At 42.6% G+C, this 22095-nt stretch overlaps 1 protein-coding gene and 1 long non-coding RNA gene across 11 annotated transcripts in view; one reads left to right on the top strand and one right to left on the bottom strand.

Moving 5' to 3' along the window:
* The window catches only part of LOC100063291 (N-acetyllactosaminide beta-1,6-N-acetylglucosaminyl-transferase), an 81056-nt gene that overhangs the window by 32912 nt on the left and 26049 nt on the right, over positions 1 to 22095 (bottom strand). Inside the window, exon 1 of one of the 4 annotated variants that reach the window (XM_001494568.6) lies at positions 929 to 2191. The exons of the other annotated variants lie outside the window; for them this stretch is intronic. Coding sequence (XP_001494618.3) covers positions 929 to 2018 — 1090 coding nt within the window. The 5' untranslated portion in view covers positions 2019 to 2191. Of the gene's footprint in view, positions 1 to 928; positions 2192 to 22095 lie in introns of those variants that run through there. 4 annotated transcript variants of the gene reach the window in all.
* Positions 1 to 22095, top strand: part of LOC102148205 (uncharacterized) — a 117523-nt gene that overhangs the window by 89464 nt on the left and 5964 nt on the right. For 3 of the 7 annotated variants that reach the window (XR_011429483.1, XR_011429479.1, XR_011429488.1), the window contains 3 exons: positions 2483 to 2585; positions 5077 to 5246; positions 18870 to 20746. This is a non-coding gene — a long non-coding RNA (uncharacterized lncRNA). Of the gene's footprint in view, positions 1 to 1265; positions 1399 to 2482; positions 2590 to 5076; positions 5247 to 18869; positions 20747 to 22095 lie in introns of those variants that run through there. The other 4 variants (XR_011429480.1, XR_011429482.1, XR_011429490.1 and 1 more) reach the window with 4 other exon arrangements.

The following is a 22095-nucleotide window of genomic DNA, read 5'->3' as shown; positions in this document are numbered from 1 at the left end:
AGGAAGATGCACCACAGGTCACACAGGTATTCCCAGACAACATATGGGAAACACCCCTGAAAACCAACCCAGTCCTGAAGTAAAGAGAGAGGTGGGTGCTATTATGTGCTTTCAGTTGCCTGGCATACCTTGGACTCCTTTCCAAACTATCATACACAGCTGAAAAGATTTCATAGGATATGAAGACAGGAGGCTGCAAACTGGAATTTCTAATAGAAATCTGTGGCTTAAAAATTGAGAATTTACTTTGGATCAACTCCAGGTAGCATCTGTCTCTGTATGTTTCAACTCACTGCTACCCATTCTTCTAGACAATAAAATATTGGACTAGGTTTACTGAACCAAATCAGTTGAGACACGGGTACCTGTTCAGGTTTTAGACTAGAGACATTTAAGCCAAAGTGATAATGTGTAAGCATCCAAAGAGGATTCAAAGAATCTAAAATCAGCCTCATGAACTTTGAGCATCAATGTAATACTGTGTAACATCCTCTGAAAGAAACACTACCTACTTCAACTCATGAATTCTAGAATGCTTATTAAAAATCAGCCTCATTATGTCAAAGCTGTGCTCACGAAGGACTATGAAAAGCCTTCATTCAAAAGACTAAGCTATATTATATGTCAATTATACCTCAATTAAAACAAAAAAGACTGAGCTAAAAGTTGGTAACTATGTGATACACAGTATAAGGTAGTTTTGCCAGAGCTCCTGTAGCTCAGCGTATGTCTTAGATTGCTACATTGCACATAGTTATGAGACAGAACCTAGCCTTAAACTGTCACTAAAAAGCAACCAGAATAATAGTTTTCTAAGCATTAAAATTTTTTTCAAATAATTTCGAATGAGTCAATTCTCCAGAGCAGTTAGATGTTAGCAAACTCAATCTATGGATAAGAGAAAACGGGAATGGAAACCGGTACCTACCTGGAATCCTATTAAGTGTTACCCAGAAATGTTCATCAGGACTGTAGGTATCTTTTGACCACCGTAGCAGATCAATGGCCCTTTTGTCTTGGAAGACAAAGTTGACAAACTCTCTGGTAAGGGCCACATAGGCAGTGCCAAAGTAGATGGTCAGCTGATGTGGAGGTGAGGTTTTCAAAACATTGGTGTTTTTCACAAAAGAGCCATCTTTGCCTATGTGCTCTCGGTGGACATACTTAGTCCGTCCAATGGCATGAGCTGGGGGCAGCACTCCTGGGGTAATGTTTTTTCCTTTAAATCCTTTCAGGTACTGAACTATTTCCTTGTTGGTTTTCAGGGGGAAATCTTGCCCGCAGGTGTTGATGGCATACTTCCATGGAACCTCCGAGGCCACAAGGTCTTTTAGGCAGTTCAGGTCTGCCTGGAGCCTGGAAATTCCTGCATAGACCACCGGCTCTATCTTTGAAGCAATGAAAGCATTTTGGAAGCAATTCACTAACTGCCACACAGATTCCTTAAACTCATTTGTGGCTTTGTCATCCACATGAACACAGTAGACGTTTTGGGGCATATAGATAGCCCTGAAGAGCCTTTCAAAAGTATCAAAGTCCTTATGAATGACCATGACATACGCCAAAGGGAAGGCGACTTCTTCTTCTGAGAGGGGGCTTGTGATGTAGTGATTCTGGAGGAGGTAGTCCTTGCAAGAGACACTTCCCAAAGGTGATGTCAGGGTCTTTCTCCACAGAAAGGCTGGCTTATCTTCTAAGGCGTTATTACAGGCTTGTACTCTTAAATACCTTTCACTGGAACCATTCAGCTTCCTGTGACTTTTTAGCAAGCTTAATTGGCATGTATTGAAAAGTATCACCAAAAAAACCACACTGAGCACAGTGAAAGCAAAAAAGTGAAGCCTCCAAAAGTTCATTATTTTCACTTCCTTGGGGAAGATGTAGAGCTCTCCAGGGATCAAGAAATGATCAGTCCCTGAAACCACAAGTGTGAAGGGGTTGAACTGACTTCTTTTGCCAGTCTTGAATTTCGACAGCTTCTCGGGAGGGCTTCTTTGCCCGAGTCCTTTAATCCTCATCTATTCTCTGCTTCAGTGCCGTGTCCATCCTTTTTGGCATTGGCCGGAAAGGAGATGCTTCTCTAAGGCACACTGCGCTTCAGCCTGCGGTGCTGAACCCGGCTACTTAGCAGAGCCTGGCTCTTGGCTCTCGGCTCAGCCCAGCCTTCGGGAAGCCGTCCTCATTTGCATGTGAAACGCAAGTGGTGGATCTTAGCATATTACGTTATGGAATGGAATGACGGGTCCTTTTCACTGGGACTGAGTTTCTCTTGCTTCCCCCCACCTCCCTTCCATCTAATCTATTCCGATCTGATCTCCCTTCTCTTCTCACGCTTTCCTTGTGCCTTTTAGAATAAGTGATGCTACTTTTTCTGGTTAGCCCCACAATCTGCTAACCAGTCCTTAGAAATTACAGCATTTAGGACTTCTGCTTCTGGGGTTTATTTCTCTTCCTGTTTCTCTGCCTCCTCTTTTCATTTCAGTGTCATCTCTACCTCTGGGCACATACAGACACGGATAAGGAAAAAAGAGCTTCCAACAAGTCTAAGGAGAAGATGACCAGCACCAAAAATGTCTGATGGTTAGGTGGGTGTTTGCTGGATTAAATCAGACAGTTTCTGATAGTGTTACATAGCGTATCTATGTATGTGCAGGGTATGGGAAGAAGGAAATAAGAATTACACTCTTGGGGGCATGGGACAAGGGGAGAAGGAACCTAGGAGTGACTTTAAACATTAAAGGGTCAGTGTGAATGACATAAGTGAAATAAACACACCTTAGTGCACACACCAGAGAGAAAGGTGATACTCATTGTTCCCAGAGAGCAAAAGTTGGTTCCCTTTCACACAGAGCTTCAGATAACTTGAGCTGTTGACATGGTATTATCTACAACATGTGGAGTGACTGGCCACTGGGTCTCTTTAAAAGGCCGACATCTTCAGATCTGAGGTGATTTCATAGAACTCAAAGGATTTTTCTTCCCACCCAACCCCCTCTCCCACTTCCTTACTCTGAAGAAAGAACAAAGGCTCAGGGCTGCTGCAAAATTCCTGGAAGCATCTGTCAGTGTACTGCAGGGGAGCCAGGAAGAGAAGCCCAGCAGGTCTGGTCACATTACAGAGGGCTTCTCCGAGCTCACTTGTGCCAGGTGCCTCGAGCACTCAGCGAGTGTGGAGTGCGTTGCAGATTGATGCTGATGGTAAGGACGCTTCTGGAGGAAAGTTACTGCTCCAATTAAAAGTTCAACAGTGGCAGCCATACAAGGTATGCTAAAAGTGGCCCTGCTCCCCTCTTATTCCCGCAGTCACCCAGTTATCCACCTGCTGGGCATGATGTGGCAGCTGGAGCAGCTGCCCCTGTTAGGAAAACTCTTGGTATGTAATGCAGCGATCTCCCCACCCCCCTCCTATCCCACACCACCCTTAACGTCTTACAGCTCACGGGACTAATGAATGGCAGTAGTACTGTAGATGTGACAAACAGCGACTTGGAGATAGAGTCAAAGAGTTGGCAGGGATCTAAAGATCACCTAACACAACCTTTATTTTATGGATGAGGAAACTGAGGCCAATAAATATATTTTTTTCGAAGTCATTCAGCTGGATAGAAGCCAGAGCCTTAATTCTACAGCTCCCTTGTCCAGAGGCTGGAGCCAGGACAGTTGGATTCAAATCCCAGCCGGTCGCCACCAGCTGTGCGAGCAGGGTGAAGTTACTTAACCTCTCTCAGCACCAAGTTCTTGGTTTGAGAGATGGGAAATAACAGTGGTTCCTATTTCACATGGTTGTTGAGAACATTCAATGAGACAACTCTTGTTCAGGGTTTGTGTTCGCCTACGTGCAATAGGCATTAGCGACTACTGTCGCTGTTGTTTCTCTTTTGAAAAATATCCACCATTTCTGACCCTATTAATGAACTGATATTTTGATTTCTGTTCTTAGTAATGGAAAAGAAAAGTATTTGCACTCTTAAGGCTTTCAAATGGGTTGATTTATTCCCACTCATAAAAGTGGTGGTTAAATTCCACACTTTCTCTTCCCCATCTCTCTTTCCCTTTCACCCCAGAAGAAAAATACTAGAAATGTGGCTGTATGAAGGGAAGAACTGAATAGTCCATTTTGCTGCCCTCATTTCCCTTCATTCTTACCAGAGCCACACCCTTTTCTGCAAAATACATCCTTGACACGTGTGGGAGAGCAGCAGGGGGAAGGCAGAGGGAGGAAGGGAGGCAAAGGCTTTCATTGCAAGTTCAGTAGAGTTTTTCCCTCTCTTTGCCTGGAGCCTTGATCTACAACAGGGAGTTCTGGTGGAATGCCGATGCAAAGCAAACTCCCCAAGTCTTTAATCATGATTTAGTCAAAGCAGATTGCACATAGGGGGTGGAGTGGTATGCAACACGCTTTACAGTCCAAAACAGCAGTATCCAAAAAAAACACTTCTATAGTCTGTCCTGCCTTATTTGCGATGGTTTCGATGAACAGCCTGAGATTAGAATGTGATGCCTTTTTAGTGGCTGGCCCAGCAGTAGGTTTGTTTTGCCTGGTATCTGTGGTAACTGAACAGGCATGCTCTTCTAGCAAATAATTGGGCAGGCTAAGCTATTAACTTCCAACCAGGACATTATGTCTGCTCCGTTTACTCTAGCTGGCTTAACATATTGAAAACTGTCGTCAAGTGGACGTTTTTGTATCGCTCCCTGCCTCCCTCATGCCCCAGGATAACCTTTACTGTCACAAACAAGGAGACAGCACAAGGACAGCAGCTAACAACACATAATCAGTTCAGCCAAACATTAAATCAAAAGGCCAGGCTCTCTGGGGCTTTCTGAGAACAAGGCAGGTCTTTTCTCTGTTACAGTCACTCAGTTTTCATTAACCTTACAGGAGTGGTGCGTCCACTCCCGCAGGGCTGTCAAAGGCCAGCAGGAGGCTGGTTTCGTGGGGGCGGGGCTGGCATCTGGGCCTGACTTGTTGCCAAGTCTTCATAGCTCTCCTCTCCCTCAGACTGCTCTCTCGGCGTAATGAGTGCTATTGAATCAAGGCACTGCTTTTTGATGGGTCCTCTCACCTCCCTACAGGTTACAGCACCCTGCTCCCCAACTAAGGCTTTGGTTCCGTCAGTCTGGCAACCTCACACACTTCAGTCGCAAGCGAGACACAGAGAGTAAACAAGAAGAGGCCTCCCAGGAACCAAAATAATGATCACACGTTGTAGGCCCGGTGCACACACTCAGATGTGTACAGGCAGGTAAGTGAAAAAAGTAAGTGAAGCTAGTGGAGGGGAGGAAAAACAGGGCTAATGAGTTCACAAGTGGCAGCTAACACTTGGCCAAGGCGTCGAGGACGTTGAGGGAGGGTGGGGACCTTGGCCAAGAGCCATCGTCCCACCTAAAGGAAGCAGCTGCCTCTCAACGCCAGCAATTAATGCCACGCTAGATCATGGGCCCAGGGCTCCCAGCTCTTCAGATACTTTAAGAGAGAAATCTGAATTTTACCAAAAGAAAATTCCCAAACTCTTTGACTATTATCAAGTAATTAACAAAGTTTGAAGACACGAGTGCATGCATGCATAGCTACCCTGAAGATGGCATTTGACCCTCGGGATGCCAGTTTATCATCTTTGCTTTAAGCATCAAAGGCCATGGACTTTGAATCCCTCTTGAGGCTTAGCCTATTGACTCTTAGTTTAGACACAATCATAGCAAACTTTCTCAGACTTAAGCAGATAAGAAGTCACAAATTAGAAGAGCGATGTAGGACTGGTAGATTCGGGCAGCCTACTGTCAGCAACAGGTGATGGTCTGAGAATGAAATGGATTCAAGAAAAACTCCGAAAGCAGAGCGAGGCAGGACCATTCAATTAATGGATGACTGGTATTTGTGTAGCTCAGTGACCATCTTATTACCTTCAACCACTACCTCTAGTATTTATAATTAGCAAATAAGTTAATGTCTATGAAAGGCTTGAAAACTGTGGCGATCAGTACAGACACTGGGCCAACCCAGACCATCTTTGAAAACAAGCAGAGTACTAACATTTAGTGAAACAGAAATATAAATGTATTCATATATATCCTATACATACATTCTGCATATTCTATTTAAAAAGGCATTTCTGGAATAGGTTTATTCAAAATAGGTTTTTTTAATTAACTGTTTTGTGCACAAAAGGGTAGGCTTTCAATTAGCTAGAAAACTCACATCTATGACAAAACTTTTTCCTAAAAAAATGTTAGGTGATATGTTTACCACATGATTCAACATCGGGCAACATCACTCTTTCTGTAAAGGGCCAGGTGGTAAAGACTTTAGGCTTGTGGGCCATTTGGTCTCCGACACAACCCCTGAACACTGCTACTGAAGCATGGAAGTCGCCATAACAACAGGTAGTTGTGTCCTGCTAAAACTTTATTTATGGACATCGATCTCTCAATTCCATATAATTTTTGTGTCATGAAATAGTCTTCTTTTGAGATTTTTTTCAACAACTTAAAAATGTAAAATCATTCTTAGCTCATGGGCAGTACAAAAATAGGCCAGATTTAGCCCTTGGGCTGTATGTGGTTTGCTGATCTCTGCTCTAGATTATGATCATGTTCCTCCAGGCCTAAATTTTGCAACATCAGAGTCTTTGCAATGACCTATAATTTCTTTATTTTTCAAGATGAAGAAATGTGATATGAAGGAAAATAGTAATGTGGATCATCCTTGTATCTGCCTGAAGCCCCTTGATGTACACCATCTGGGTTATAGCGCAGAGTGTGACTATGTGCCCCAGTTTCCTTTCTTCTCCTATATGATGCAGATGTTAAGAACACTGACCTCATAGGGTTCTTAAGAGATTTAAACAAGTCAGTGCATAAAAACAGCTTAGAACAATGTCTTGCAAGTAAGAAGTGATCAACAAATCTTAAGGCATCTCTCTTTCTGTTGCCAGACCCGGCTCACCTGGAACCCTAAGAACCCCATCCACCTTCCTAGGTCTGTTTAGTGAAGCAGAACAGCTGTGCTGGAGGGGTCGCTCTGCCCCTGAAAGATCCCAGGGCACAGGCAGGAGGCCTCAAGGCCCTCATTATCATGGGCAGCTTCAGTCTCTTCTGCCCTCTCCCCGCACCCAGGGTAGGGGAACTGCCCCTCATTCCCAATCACAGCCTCTTGAACCTGTTCTTTCAACTGTATCTGACTCTGTTACCTCTTCAGAAAGCCAGCCTGCTGGTGCACCCTGAGAAAAGCTGATGACAGAGACAAATACGCAGCTTGGTGGTGAAGACCAAGGCTTTGGAGCAGGGTTTAAATCTGGCTCTGCTGCTTACTATGTGACCCGGAGAAAGTTTCTTGAGATCACTGTGCGCTAGTTTCCTAATTTTAAAAAAGGAGAAGTAGAAGGGCTGGCCTGGTGGCATAGTGGTTAAGTTCGTGCACTCCGCTTCGTTGGCCCAGGGTTTGCAGGTTTGGATCCCAGGCACAGACCTACACACCACTCATCAAGCCATGCTGTGGCAGGCGTCCCATATAAAAAATAGAGGAAGATTGGCATGGATGTTAGCTCAGGGTCAATCTTCCTCACCAAAAAAAAAAAAAAAAGAAAAGAAAAGAAAAAAGGAGAAGTAGAAAGTCTACCCAAGTGGTGGAAGTCTGGCTAAGAAGCTTTCTGTACCTTTACCCCAAACTATTCCACATAACGCCACCCCACCTTACTGCATTGTTGTAGGACCACACTGCTTTCTTTCTACTCCCTAGCAGCCTACTTGAGAGTAGCAAATTTCTTTCCCTCTGGGGTTAATTGCCCAGATTTAACTCTAATGGCTGAAACAAAAACAAAAGCAAAAAACAAAAAAACCGCAATCAAAAATTTTATCTTTGGATATATTGTTAAATTTCAAGGAAAAGAATAGGTGACTATTTGTCTTTCTGTGCTTTTCTGTTTGCAAGTGTCTCCTCTAAGAACAAAAGATTGCAAATTCATGAAGAAAAGACTTTGCATGTCCAAGGTGTGTCCAGATCTGGATGTTCTTCTGGAACCTTTCTCATACAAAATATCCCCCAAACTCTTCCACCTCCATATTTTTTGAATGTTGAATTGAGGTTGCAGTGGAATGGTATTTCTACTAAAAGACAGCACTTTACAATTCAGCTGCTGCCAGAGATCTGTATCTTGAAGATTGTCTTTATCTTCTGAGCATTTTCAGATAAATGGAAACAAAATAGTCTTAAAATAGAGATAGGCAGTAGTTTCCTCCAACTTCTAATTTTAATAGCCCTATTACATTCTTGACTCATTTTCAGTTTATTCAGTCCACTGTCATACTAGCTTCTTTCCCACAGGACGTCATTTACTTGACTTTAGACAGTTTGTTACAAATCCCAAAAGGCAGATGTTTTCTGTTTTCTTAGAAATTAAAGCTGGAACAAATTTGCCTCCAAGATATGTCCTGTGTTTGTACTTAACTGAAGACAATCTTTGCATTTGATTCTCCCATTGCTTGAAGTGGTTTTAGATTCAAATTTATATTTACCAATCTATCCTTTTATATGACACCCTTAACCTTTATAGTTTCTCCCCAAAAACTATGGAAAAATTGTTATAAATGGAGTAGGCTCAGTCCTGGTCTGCTCTGGTTAGGGCCCTCATGGCTGATAGTGTAGTTTTGATCATTACTCTTCAATGTGTCTTCAATGTGATGTAACCAACATAACTGAGTGGTTTCAATTATAGTTTTCTTCCAGTAAATATCAGTGCTGTTCTGTGGAACATAACTATCTAGGGCACTAATTCCTGATCACGAGATGACCTGGGCATTGGTAAGGTGAGCAGGAGTATGTGGAGGCAGCACTTAGGGTGACCGACTGTCCCTGTTTGCCCAGGATTGAGAGATTTCACAGGAAATGGGATTGTCAGAGCTACAACTAGGAAATCCTGGACAAATCAGGATGGATCGGTCATCCTATATACCATCAGCCCTACCCACTCTCTGCTGAAAGGTATATTAACTAAAGGGTACTGATCAGTCTGGAAGGAAAAGAAATGTTTAAACCATTTATCTGGATGGGGGGAGCATGCAGATCATTAAAAGTCTGCAAACTGTAGTGCATAAAAACCCTACACGTCCCTTCTCCACATGTCCCTGAACCACTGAGGCATGGGGACAAAATGATTGACATATGTGGGGTAGCTTTACAGTCAACCTAAAAGAAAGCATTTAAACCATTCTAACTACACAGATGTTCCCCAGTGGATCTAAGAATGTCTTAGTCACAGCTTAAATAATGATGGGAGAACCTAAAAGGAAATTAACTGTTAGTACACTGTCAACTGGATCTAAAGTCCTCTCCCTCCACACCACACGTGACTTGAGAAATCTTTCTGTAAAGGGGGGATTAATAGAAAAATAGGGGTCTCACGAATGGAAATGCTTATTTTAATATTTATAATGAATGGGCAATGAAATCAGAAAATGTTAATTCATTTTACAGAGCATCATAAGCAACCAGCCATTTGATCTCTCTGACTCTCAATTTCCAAATCTGCACATCGTCGGGATTGGAACTAGGTGCTCCCGAAGGCTTCTTGCAGCTCTAAAATGCTGTGATTATGCTAGATTCTGCGCAGAATAAAAAGGGGGCTGTTTTTACGGGAAAGCTGCATTAGAGAGTTTGGTTTAGACTCAGTAGTGCATGGGAAATTTCAAAATGTGATAAGATTAACTGACCAAGGAGGCTTGGAGGTGGAGTGGAGGGCAGTTAGCTCAGACAGACCAAAGTCCCGGGAGAGGAGAAACCAGACAGGGAGGTGTTCAGCCTCTCCAGGAGACCACCCAACACGTAGCCGGACTTCAGAGTCTCAGGTGGGCAGTTTCCGCGTGGAACGTGGACGCCATTTGGAGTCCTTGGCAGGAGGGCCTTCCTGCTGTAGAACCACAAGGAGCTCAAAGAAGTAGCTCTAACTTCAACTGAGGACAGAATTACAGATTTTCAATGAACGAGGAAATATGCGAGGACTGGGGGTGGTGTGGCTAAAGAGGAAACATCTAGAAGAGGGGACTAATCATGTCAGGAAGCTAATTCCATTAGGATGGTCTGAGTATCTTTGGTTTGCTTAGTAAAGATCACAGCTTTTTCCCCTAATGTTTTCACTAAGTTCTGATCTTTTAAATTTGGCCGAAGAGAAAGATTATGCGGAATGAATATCATGGAAGTACCAAGTTCAAGGACAAAGACTCTGAAAGCATAACCTGCAACCATCCATTCTCTGAAAACACGGCACTGAAGTGGCTAAAAGGTAGATATATTTGGGGGGAAAGGAGAGTCTGTTCAATAAATGGTATTGAGAAAACTGGACAGCCACATGCAAAAGACCACCATCTCACACCATACACAAAAATCAACTCAAAATGGATTAAAGACATGAACATAAGACCTGAAACCATAAAACTCCTAGAAGAAAACACAGGCAGTCAGCTCCTTGACATTGGTCTTGGTTCTGATTTTTTGGATTAGGCACCAAAAGCACAAGCAACAAAAGCAAAACTAAACAAGTGGGACTACATCTAACTAAAAAGCTTCTGTACAGCAAAGGAAACCATCAACAAAATGAAAAGGCAACCAACTGAATGGGAGAATATATTTGAAAATCGTGTATCTGATAGAGGGTTAACATTCAAAATATATAAAGAATTCATACAACTTAATAGTAAAAAACCAAATAATCCAATTTAAAAATGGGCAGAAGATCTGAAGACATTTTTCCAAAGAAGACATACAGATAGCCAACAGGCACATGAAAAGGTGCTCAGCGTCACTAATCATCAGGGAAACGCAAGTCAAAACCACAATAAGATATTATCTCACACCTGTCAGAATGGCTATTATTAAAAATACAAGAGATAACAAGTGTTGGCAAGAATGTGGAGGAAAGGGAACCCTTGTGCACTGCTGACAGGAATGTAAATTGGTGCAGCCACTATGGAAAACAGTATGGAGGGTCCCCCCAAAATTAAAAATAAAACTACCGTATGATCCAGCACTTCTAATTCTGGGTATTTACCTGACAGGAAATAAAAACACTAACTTGAAAAGATATCTGCTCCCTTATGTTCATTGCAACATTATTTACAATAGCCAAGACATGGAAACAACTCAAGTGTCCATCAAAGGATGAGTGGATAAAGAGAATGTGGTATATATACACAACGGAATATTGTTCAGTCATTAAAAAAGAAGGAAATCTTGCCATTGTGACAACATGGAGGGCATTATCCTAAGTAAAATAAGTCAGACAGAGAAAGACAAATACCATATGATCTCACTCATATATAGAATCTGAACAACAAAAAAAACAAACTCATAGATACAGAGAACAGACTGGTGGTTGCCAAAAGTGGGGGGTAGAGAGTGGGTGAAACAGGGCAAAAGGTACAAACTTCCAGCTATAAAATAAATAAGTCCTGGGAATGTAAAGTACAGCATGGTGACTATAGTTAATAATATCATATTGTATATTTGAAAGTTGCTAAGAGAGTAAATCTTAAAAGTTCTCATCACAAGGAAAAAAATTTTGTAACTGTGCGGTGATGGGTGTTAACTACACTTACTGTGCTGATCATTTCAAAGTATATACAAATACCAAATCATTACGTTGTACACCTGGAACTAATGTTCTCTGTCAATTATATCTCAATTTAAAGAAAGGTAAACACATTTGGGAAAAACTTTCTGCCACTCATGGCTTTGTCCAAAAGCATCTTGGGAAAGAATGGCACATATTGTGCAAGTCAGAGGATGAGAGAAAGAGAGGCTTGTGGGCAGATCTGTCACTGAATAACTACATTAAGAAATGGTTAGTTAGGCCCTACTGACGCCTGATTTAGCTTTTCTTGTCCTTCATTGGGAGCTGTCTGTGTTAATATGGGCTGGTGCGATTTTTAAATTGGGCATTGGATTGTATTTTTATGATCTTACATGAAGAGAATCTGGAATGGAAGTAGAACCTACCTCTAAAAAATATATGGCCTTGGGTCTGCATTAAATCGGATAATCGATGTTCATGGAAAAACTGGGTTGAAATGTTTGCCTTCTTTACCTTACATTCAGTCAGCATTACTTTCCGATCATTCTTTGTCCAAATGGATTAAAGTCAAACAACATATAATGATGTAGTTACGAAAATAAATGTAATGAATACATAAAAAAAGAGAAATGGTTAGTTAGGAAAGTAATATTGGCTGCTTTGGATGTAGCTTTCTAAGACTGCAAATTGTCCACCTCAGAAACAAAGAATCACTAAAAATCTTAGTAGGGTCATTTGCTTCACCAAATGATGGGTTAGTTCCATCAAAGAAGCAGCCTCATCAAAACCCAGATCTGGTCTTTAAAGCAGGGGCCGCTGCTGTTGAGCTGTTCTTTTTACTTCTGTGGTGCAGAATTCAGTGCCCATTTGGCACCGGATGGTGGGCCTCGGATTGAAGCACAGACTGGCTTGAGCCAGTGTTGCCCCCAGGATGAGCGTGACATTGAGGAGTATTCCCAAGATGAGCAAGATGCTTTGGAAGAACTGAAGGAGAGAGAACAGTCCCATTGCTGTTGACTAGAGGCAAAAAAGACCAAGAAAATTCCCAGAAAAGCTCAACATGATGGAAGATGCTATGTAAAGCCAAGCCCTCAGGATTTGGCAAAGTAATCTAAGCTGTGTATGTGCGTTGTGTGTGGTGATGAGGGTGGTGGCAAAGGGGGGTGATGATTTGTAGCTGAGTGGACAGCAGTGCTGAGGGGCATATTAAAATTATTTCCATTTGACTCAATTCAAGAAATATCTATTCTTATCCCACTGGCTGCTTGCTATGTTGGGCTGCTAAAGATATAAAAAACCCCGAAAAGATTATACAGGAGTCCCCCCTTATCCACGGTTTCACTTTCTGAGGTTGCAGTTACGCATGGTCAACCATGGTCCAAAAATATCAAGTGGAAAACTCCAGAACTATACAATTCAGAAGTTTTAAATTGTGTGCCATTCTGAGTAGCATGATGAACTCTCATGCTGGTCTGATCTGTCTCACCTGGGACGTGAATAAGCCCTTCGTCCAGCGGGTCCACGCTGTGTACACTACCGCCTGTTAGTCACTTAACAGCCATCTTGGTTATCAGATCAACTGTCATGGTATTGCTGTGCTTGTGTTCAAATAACCCTTATTTTACTTAATAATGGCCCCAAAGTGCAAGAGCAGTGATGCTGGCAATTCGGATATGCCAAAGAGAAGCCATAAATTGCTCCCTTTGAGTGAAAAGATAAAAGTTTTCGACTTAATAAGGAAAGAAAAAAAATCATATGCTGAGGTTGCTAAGATCTACGGTAATTTTTATTACAGTATATTATTATAATTGGTCTATTTTATTATTGTTGTTAATCTCTTACTGTGCCTAATTTATAAATTAAACTTTATCATAGGTATGTATGTAGAAGAGAAAACATAGTATATATGGGGTTCAGTACTATGCCTGGTTTCAGGCATCCACTGGGGGTCTTGGAACATACCGCCATGGATAAGGGGGGCCTGCTGTAGTCCTGACAGGGTAATTTGATATTCACATTCATAATTATAATGCCAAGAAGATTATAAAATGACAAAAAGGGAGTTAAAATAAAGGTTTCCAAAAGTGTACAATTGAAAAAGAAAAGATAGGAAAAGCTTCCTAAACGATGAGGCATTGAATGCCGACCTATTAAGGCCATTATGTAAATGGGAGAGATGGAGGAGAATGGCACAAGTGAAGAGAATGACATGAAGAAAAGTACCCAGTGCAGGAAGATACGGCACGGTGGTTTTTCCGGAGTGTCCCTTCCAGGGAAGGCAGCAGTGGGAATTGACAGGTGACATCCAGCAAGGATCTGTTGATATCCAATACCCCATGTTGAGATGTTTATGCTGAATAATTCAATAAGCTGTTGAAACTCCCTGCAGCTTTTGGGATTGAGAAGTTATTCTTGGAGCTATGCTTTAAAAGGAAAATATGTCAAGAGTGTTAGAATGGTTTGAAGAGGGAGATTTGGGCCAGAGGGATCACTTGGACGAGCTCTAACAATCTACTTGAGAGGCACGATGGGCGGGAATTAGAGCTGTAGTGATAGGGATGGGAACGGTGAGACTCACTAGGAACCCATCATGGACAGAATGTACAGAATGCACTGATTAGATATCGGGGCCTGGAAGGGGGAAGTTGGCCAACACAGAGAACAGTGGTGCCAGCCACAGAGATTCTGGAGAAGTGAGTTTATGGGGAGTAGGGAGATGGATGGGGGAGCATGTCGGCAGGTGCCAGTGGGAACCTCAGGAAGAGATATCCAAAAGACAAGGAGAAATGTGGGAGAAGGCCTGAGGAGCATGGTGGAGGGTTAGCGTTCATCAGTACAGAAATGGTGTTGAGCTACAGACATAAATGACCATCAAGGGAGAAAGAACAGGAAGAGCCAAAAAGCAAACTGAGGAAAGACTCAAGGGGAATGTTTACTGAAAACTTACATTTCCTGATTCTAAATTTCACAGAGAACAGTGGCTCTAAAATCAATTATTATCCAAGTCTCCATTCAATAATCAGTAACTAAGAATAGGGAAAGCACAGAATTATCCATTTAAATACAAGTTTTTCAAAGAGGGATTATAAAAGCAATTGCCCTTTAACACATTTGGCGACATGACAGCTTTTTCATAATGTTGGAGTCATAGCTCAAAGTTCTATGACCAAGTATTGCTCCAAGACTGCTGGCTTCAGTCTTTGATAATTATCTCTTCATAGCGCTCCAGCCCTATCTGCCTTCCTAAGTAAAAATGACTTTTATTATGTATTTATTTTTAAATTGAGATAACATTGGTTTAAAATATTATGTAGATTTCACGTGCACAACATTGTAATTCAACTTTTGTATATACTACAGCGTGCTCACCACCAGAAGTCTAGTTTCCATCCATCACCATACAATTGACCCCCTTTTCCCATTTTGCCCTCCCCCCACCCTTTTTCCCCTCCAGTAACTACCAATCTGTTGTCTGCTGCTTTGAGTTTTTGTTTTGTTTTGTTTGTTCATTCGTTTTGTTTTTTATATTCCATCTATGAGTGAGATCATACGGTATTTGTCTTTCTCTGTCTCACTTGTTTCACTTAGCATAATATCCTAAAGCTCCATCCGTATTGTTGCAAATGGCAAGATTTCATCTTTTTTATGGCTGAACAATATTCAGTTGTATATATACAACACATCTTCTCTATCCATTCATCTGTTGATGGGCACTTAGGTTGTTTCTATATCTTGGCTATTATAAATAATGCTGTAATGAACATAAAGGTGCAAATAGCTTTTCAAATTAGTGTTTTCGTATTCTTTGGATAAATACCCAGCAGTGGAATAGCTGGATCATATGGTAGTTCTGTTCTTAATTTTTTGACGAATCTTCGTACTGTTTTTCATAGTGGCTGCACCAGTTTGCATTCCCACCAGCAGCGTATGAGGGTTCCCTTTACTCCACACCCTCTCCAATGTTTATTTCTTGTCTTTTTAATGATAGCAATTCTCATGGGTGTGAGGTTATATCTCATTGTGGTTTTGACTTGTATTTCCCTAATAATTACTGGTACTGAACATCTTTTCATGGGCCTGTTGGCCATCTGTATGTCTTCTTTGGAAAAATATCTATTCAGATCCTCTTTTAGAAAAGAACGATTCTATGCACTGCATTGTGACTGGGGGACAGAACTCTGGATTAGAAGAAAGACGATGTGAATTTGTGCCCTGACTTTGCTAATTACTAGCTGTTCAATAAAGTCAATCAATATTTAGAGAAGGTGTACATCCTAAAGGGAAGTTAGGTTGCCAAGTCAGTATGTAAAAGGAAAACAACATACAAGTAAAATTCCTCTGGAGAAATCTCTTGGGAATATTCCACATTAAGATGACACAGAGTATCTCCATAATTCCAACATGGGCAATTTTCTCCTTAATCTCTGTCCAGATGATGGATCCTTCTAATGAGCACCAGATGAAGAAGTTGGCTCGAGCTGAGCAGTGATGTTATGAGATGCACACTGTATCTTTAACATTAGTGAGCCATGGGAACCAAGCCCATCATGAGAACAAGCAAAATCCTTATTTAACCTCATGCTCACTCTGAATCCCAGATGTATTGGTTGGAACGGAGGGTAGGGTGGGATGGCCAAAACCGTTTAATCTTACATGCTGTGTGTGTGTGTGTGTGTGTGAGTACAGTTGAGTTTGTGCAAGTTAAATGAATACGAGCTGGGACTCCATTGTACTGAGCCTGGCTCATGCACCGGGGGTTGTGTGGTATAAGAGAAACAAAAACTAGCAGGTGCAGGTGTCTCCTTGAAGCTCAGTCTAGAAGGCCCCGGGGAACACAAACAGTGCTGCAGGACTGATAATAGTACAACGTGACACAGGAGGAGCGAGGCCACGGGAGTGAGAAGGAGGAAAGGCTTTTTAGAGAATGTGACTCCAAGCTGAAGCTTAAAAGAAAAGCACGTGTCAGTCAGATGAGGGAAAGGAAGGAAGAGCATTTCCAAGCATCCTGGCTGGGGAGAGGCATGAGTCAAGGCAGGCAGACTGGAAGTGGCACATTTGGGACCTACAAGTCAACTAGGAGAGCTGGGGTGCCATATGGGATGGGGTGCATAGTTAGAAACGGCACTAGAAAGGCCAAGCGGCCTGATTGCAATGAGTTCCCCGTGCCCAGTGAAGGGGCCAGGATGTTACGCTGAGGTAATGGGGATCCTCAGAAGGTTTCTACGAAGGAGAGAGATGTGATCATGTGCATTTTTGTAAAGGTCTTCCTGTCACTGTGGAGAAGGTGTTAAAGCAGGCTGAGAACGGAGTCAGAAAAGTAGTTAGAAAGAAATTAGACTACTGAAGGAGAGAGAGGAAGAGAGATGGATGGCAGCACCAGAAATGGTGAGGAAGCCAACGGCCAGATCCAGTTTCTTGACTTTACTCTGCACCTGGCACTATGCCAAGCACTTGCAGCCATCATCCTTGCTGCTTCTGCCAATAACCCTGGGAACGTGGTGCTGCCATGTCATGTGGTCCCTGTGGCCTTCACACAAGGGCCTTGCCCACCTCATGCCAGGCCAGCCCTCACGCTCGCTCGCTCGACTGGAGCCACACTGGCTGCTCTTCCAGCTCACCTCAGGGCCTTGGCAATCCCCAGTCCCTCTGCCTGGAACCTCTTTGCCAAGCGCATGGCTGGCTCATTCTCATTTAAGAGGCACTGGTGATGAGCCACTTTTGCCGAGAAGCCTTCCCTGACTCACCCCATTTAAAGTAGGTCCCTTCCTGCATCAGCCTGCTTTTCCTTCATAGCTCTTAGCATAATCTCCAATTAGCTTGTCTACTTTTTATTATCTGTCTCCCCCTTCTAGAATAAATACTCCATGAGAGGTATGGCCTTACTTGTCCTATTTGCTACTATATCCAATAGTGTCTAGGTGCTCAATAAATATTTATTGAATGAATATCCATTTTCTAGATGAAAAATATAATAACAACAACAATAATAAAAACTAACACTGAAAATATGTGCTGGGCACTGGTCCAACTCATTTAAGCCTCACATACTTGATATAAATATTATTATTTTGCCTATTTTATAGATGGGGAAACTGAGGCCCAAAAATTTAGGTAACTTATCCAAGGTCACACAGCTTGTAAATGGCAGAGCGGGGCATACAAAGGTGAGAGCAGGAGTTGAGTTCTGAGTGAGTAGCATTTGAGGTGCCTGTGGAGCACGCTCTCTCATTTACTGCGCTCCCTGCTTCTGGGGCAGGGCCATTACCCACCCCTCTGATCCCATCGTCATGTCTGTAAAATGTGGATTTAAGCACCGACCAAACAGGATTCTTGTGAAGATAAAGTGAGATAATGCAGACCTATAGGCAGATGTTCCGTAAACATCAGTTCCCTCATCTTTCCTGAACTTTCTGCTTACTTGAAAAAGCCAAAAGTTCCAGGCAAGATGGGCTATCAAGATGACATAAGGAACAAGAGAGAAAATTCTGGGGTGGGTCCATTATATAATCATTCCACAAGCTTAATAAGACTCAGAATTTAGCTACATTTCATCTTCTGAATACTTGCAGTTATTACAATAATTAAATAAGCATCTGTAAAACTAGGTTCAGTTTAATCTAAATGTATGTCATAAGTCCCACCTATCCTTTTCCTAGATGTTTCTTTTTACTCTTTTTTTCTTTTTTTTTTTTGAGGAAGATTAGCCTTGAGCTAACTGCTGCCAATCCTCCTCTTTTTGCTGAGGAAGACTGGCCCTGAGCTAACATCCATGCCCATCTTCCTCTGCTTTATATGTGGGATGCCTAGCACAGCATGGCTTTTGCCAAGTGGTGCCATGTCCACACCTGGGATCCAAACTGGCGAACCCCGGGCCAGCAAGAATCGGAACGAGCGAACTTAACTGCTGCGCCACCGGGCCAGCCCCTCTTTTCATTCTTATTTCCTGCTAGGTATATGCAATATTTGTCTTTGGACAAGTCACAGATTTTAATCTTAAATTTTCTCATCTGCAAATGGGGAGAATAGTCCTTCTTTTATAGAGTTCTTATAAGGACTAAAGGAGATAATATATAAAAAATCCTTTGGCAAACTAAGTACTATCGAAATATAATAGAGGAACATTATTAAATACGTTTTTATAGTGGAAAAGGCGTATGCTTGTTGAGATCAAGCCACTTCAACAGTAGTACTTTCAATTGTGTTCTCCAAGTTAAAATTGCTCAAGTGCTTAGAGCTATAAATCTCATTAAATCCTGCCCCTCTAAGGTCCTGTGGGGATGCTCACTAACGGCTCTCTGCCTGCAGGTGAAGGAACCATCTTGCAGGGGGCATGTGCTTCTGTCCGCCCAGCACCGTTCTGAGGAACCATCCTCCACAGTAGCCTGCCCCTCACCTCTGGCTCTAGGGTGGGAAAGCGACCCAAGAAATGTTGGTCAGCATTCTTCCTCCCCCTGATTTGCTTAGGGATTTGGACCAAGCAGGATGACTCTGAGGACTCCCCTGAGCTGTTGCTGGACTATCAGGTCAAAGAGTTTCTTTTCCCCCAGGAGTGCCAGCTGTCAGAACCAAGCACCGGGAGCTACGTCTGGCCATCTCTGACACCATGTGGGGAGCACCTGCCTGAATGAGGCCAACACAGAGAGAGGGAGGCAGAGAGATAGGGGGACCAACTCATCCTAGTTTGCCTGAGGCTTTCCTGGTTTTAGCACTGAAAGTTTCATGCCCAAGACCCTCCCTCAGACCTGGGCAAACAGGGACAGTTGGTCACCCTGCAGAGATGAGCTGGCAAGAAAGAGTCCTGAATATATTGTTTCCCCCCTTGATCCAACTTTATTTGGAGCCCCTCCTTTTTTTTTTAGGAAGATTAGCCCTGAGCTAACTACTGACAATCCTCCTCTTTTTGCTGAGGATGACTGGCCCTGAGCTAACATCTGTGCCCATCGTCCTCCACTTTATATGTGGGACGCCTACCACAGCATGGCTTGCCAAGTGGTGCCATATCTGCACCTGGGATCCAAACCGGGGAACCCTGGGCTGCCAAAGCAGAACATGCGCACTTAACCGCTGTACCACCAGGCTGGCCCCTGGAGCCCCTTCTTGAGCATCTCAGTTCTGTGACTCACTCAGTTCTGGTGTCTGTTTCAGCAACTGTGAGCTGCATTTCTGTCACTTGCAACTTAAAGGGTCATAACACACTCCCAAATAATGTGCACATGTAAGTAAAACTCAAAGTTAAAAAAGTCAAATAAATCGAAGTAGGAAACACGCTATTTTTAGAATTGAAAAATGAGGAAACGTGACCATGTGGTCACTTCTAAGGTTGAGATAAATTTATGTCACAAAGCGGCTCTGAAAAAAAAAATGTATACAACATGGAAAAAGGAAGAGAAGCAAATGAAAACATTCTTATGGGAAAAAAAGCATCATGGCACAAGAAAGGTCAGAATAACGCATGAGCAAAATTTCAAAAGAACAAATTTACGCAGTGAGGAGAAAAAACCCAAGGGACGTAACAGCTTTATCGGCGCTCTCACCACTTCAGTGGTCAGGTTCATTTCCCCATTGCAGAACCACACCACCCGGCTGTCAGTTGCCATGCTGTGCCGGCGGCTCTCATGGAAGAACTAGTAGGATTTACAATTAGGATCTACAACCATGCACTGGGGCTTTGGGGAGCGAGAAAAAAAAAAAAGAGGAAGATCGGCAACAGATGTTAGCGCCGGGTGAATCTTTCCATGCAAAAAGAAAAAAGAAAAGCTAGAGAAAAGGGGCTTTTCTTAAGGTGACATATAACAACCATTACAAAGACCTAAGTTAAAAAGTACAAGGATGCACCAGAATTCAGGGTGAGCTACTCCTATCAGAGACTAATGGTCTGCAGCATGGGAAATTTGTGCTCCTGGAGGGCCTCCTTTCAGCATATGGCCAGAGAGAGAGGTTTAGACAATCGTCTGTACATGAGCCACACAGGATGGAATGAGAGTCACTCTGCCCGGCCTCCCCTGAAGAGGAATATAAGACTGGGGCGCAAAGGTCCTCTCCAGCCCCTTCTATCACCATTTCTAACTCTAACTCAGTAGGGAGAAACCCTGAGAGTTGAAAACCCAGAAAGAAGCCATTTTCTCAATAGAAAGACAACATGAAAAAAAAAAATAAAAAGCAGTGTGAAGACACGTGATTTACTGCTGACTCCGTGAATATCCTTTCTATTGAGTGTTACCAATTTTAAACCATTTCCCCTTGTCTTCTCTTATCATCTGATTATAAGGGGCTAATTCTTTTCTTGGTCCTCCAACTCTTGTGGGTGTTTGGGGGAATCTGACACACCTGCACAGGGTCTTTCTAAAACAAATACTTTGATTTAGGATGTTTGAGAGAAAGAGAGAAGACATCTTTGAGGGAGGAAAAGAACAGTGCTATCTGTAGTTGCACGTTTGCAAAAGAAGATGTTTACGCTATTTTTACCAAAGGATTTCTCCCCTTAAAACGTGACATTGAAAATAGAAGGGATGATATGGTTAAAGGCTGTCCAGTCATAAAAACCCAGATTCACACCCCAAATCATAAGTCACAAAGGAGGCTCAAGCATAAAACCAATGGAGTTACTGGCGCGTGTGTCTGCATTTATATAGCCTTTGAAGATGGAGATAATCCAACACTGGGGCTAGTTTGATGGTTTGTTTTGTTTAAATCACTTGTAATTCAGGAATGCCCCATCTACAAGCAGGATATCTTGCTTTCTCCCTGAACCAGGCTGCCATCCAGAGTCTAAGAAAGGAAGGAGGCAAAGCTGCAGCAAATGTCATGTTAATCCTGAAGAGCATCTCTTGCAGAATCAGACCGAACAGACCAATGACATGGGCGGTGTTTGCCTTCCTCTCCAGAGAGATGTTCTCTTCACAGAGCTCTCGCCTCCAATTTCCTACAAGGCAAATGCAAGCATTCGCCAAAGCTAATGGGCAACATGGAGTCCAGACTCCCCAGAATTTCCACCTTTCTACAAGTTCCTGAGAGCCACGTACTAGGTGTTTATGTGGTCCTGGGCATCATGTCTTCTGCACAGAAAGCCTGAGTAGGAATGAAGGGGTCTTGCTACCTGGGCCCTCATTTTGTAGCCAGGGAGATTTGAGGCTCCAAGAGGTTATGCGATTTACATGGGGTCATACTGTCACTGTGAGAGGGCAGAAGTCAGCATGCCACACCACAAACCTACAGCAAGAACGGTTTTCTCTCCTGCCCCTCTGTAGGTATCATTCTTGCTCTCCCACCTTGTCTATTTGACTAGGACTGGAAAGGAGAAGGGGGCTAAGAAAAGAAAAAGGAGGGTGAAAGATTCTTTTTCCTTGATTTTCTTATATTGATTTGACATTGATAAGACTGACCATCCTTCGGTCAAAGTAATCATAGACATTTAACACTAACCAAAACCCATGTTTCTCCTTTTTTTAAAAAAAAAAGTGACAATTCAGGCTTTTGCTAAGTTATGAAATGCCTTGATCTCAGTACAATATCTAAGGAACCACATGGCTAA

This window comes from Equus caballus, chromosome 20 (assembly GCF_041296265.1).
Source record: "Equus caballus isolate H_3958 breed thoroughbred chromosome 20, TB-T2T, whole genome shotgun sequence".
Classification (NCBI taxonomy): Eukaryota; Metazoa; Chordata; class Mammalia; order Perissodactyla; family Equidae; genus Equus; species Equus caballus.
This window is presented reverse-complemented; position numbering and strand designations above follow the sequence as displayed.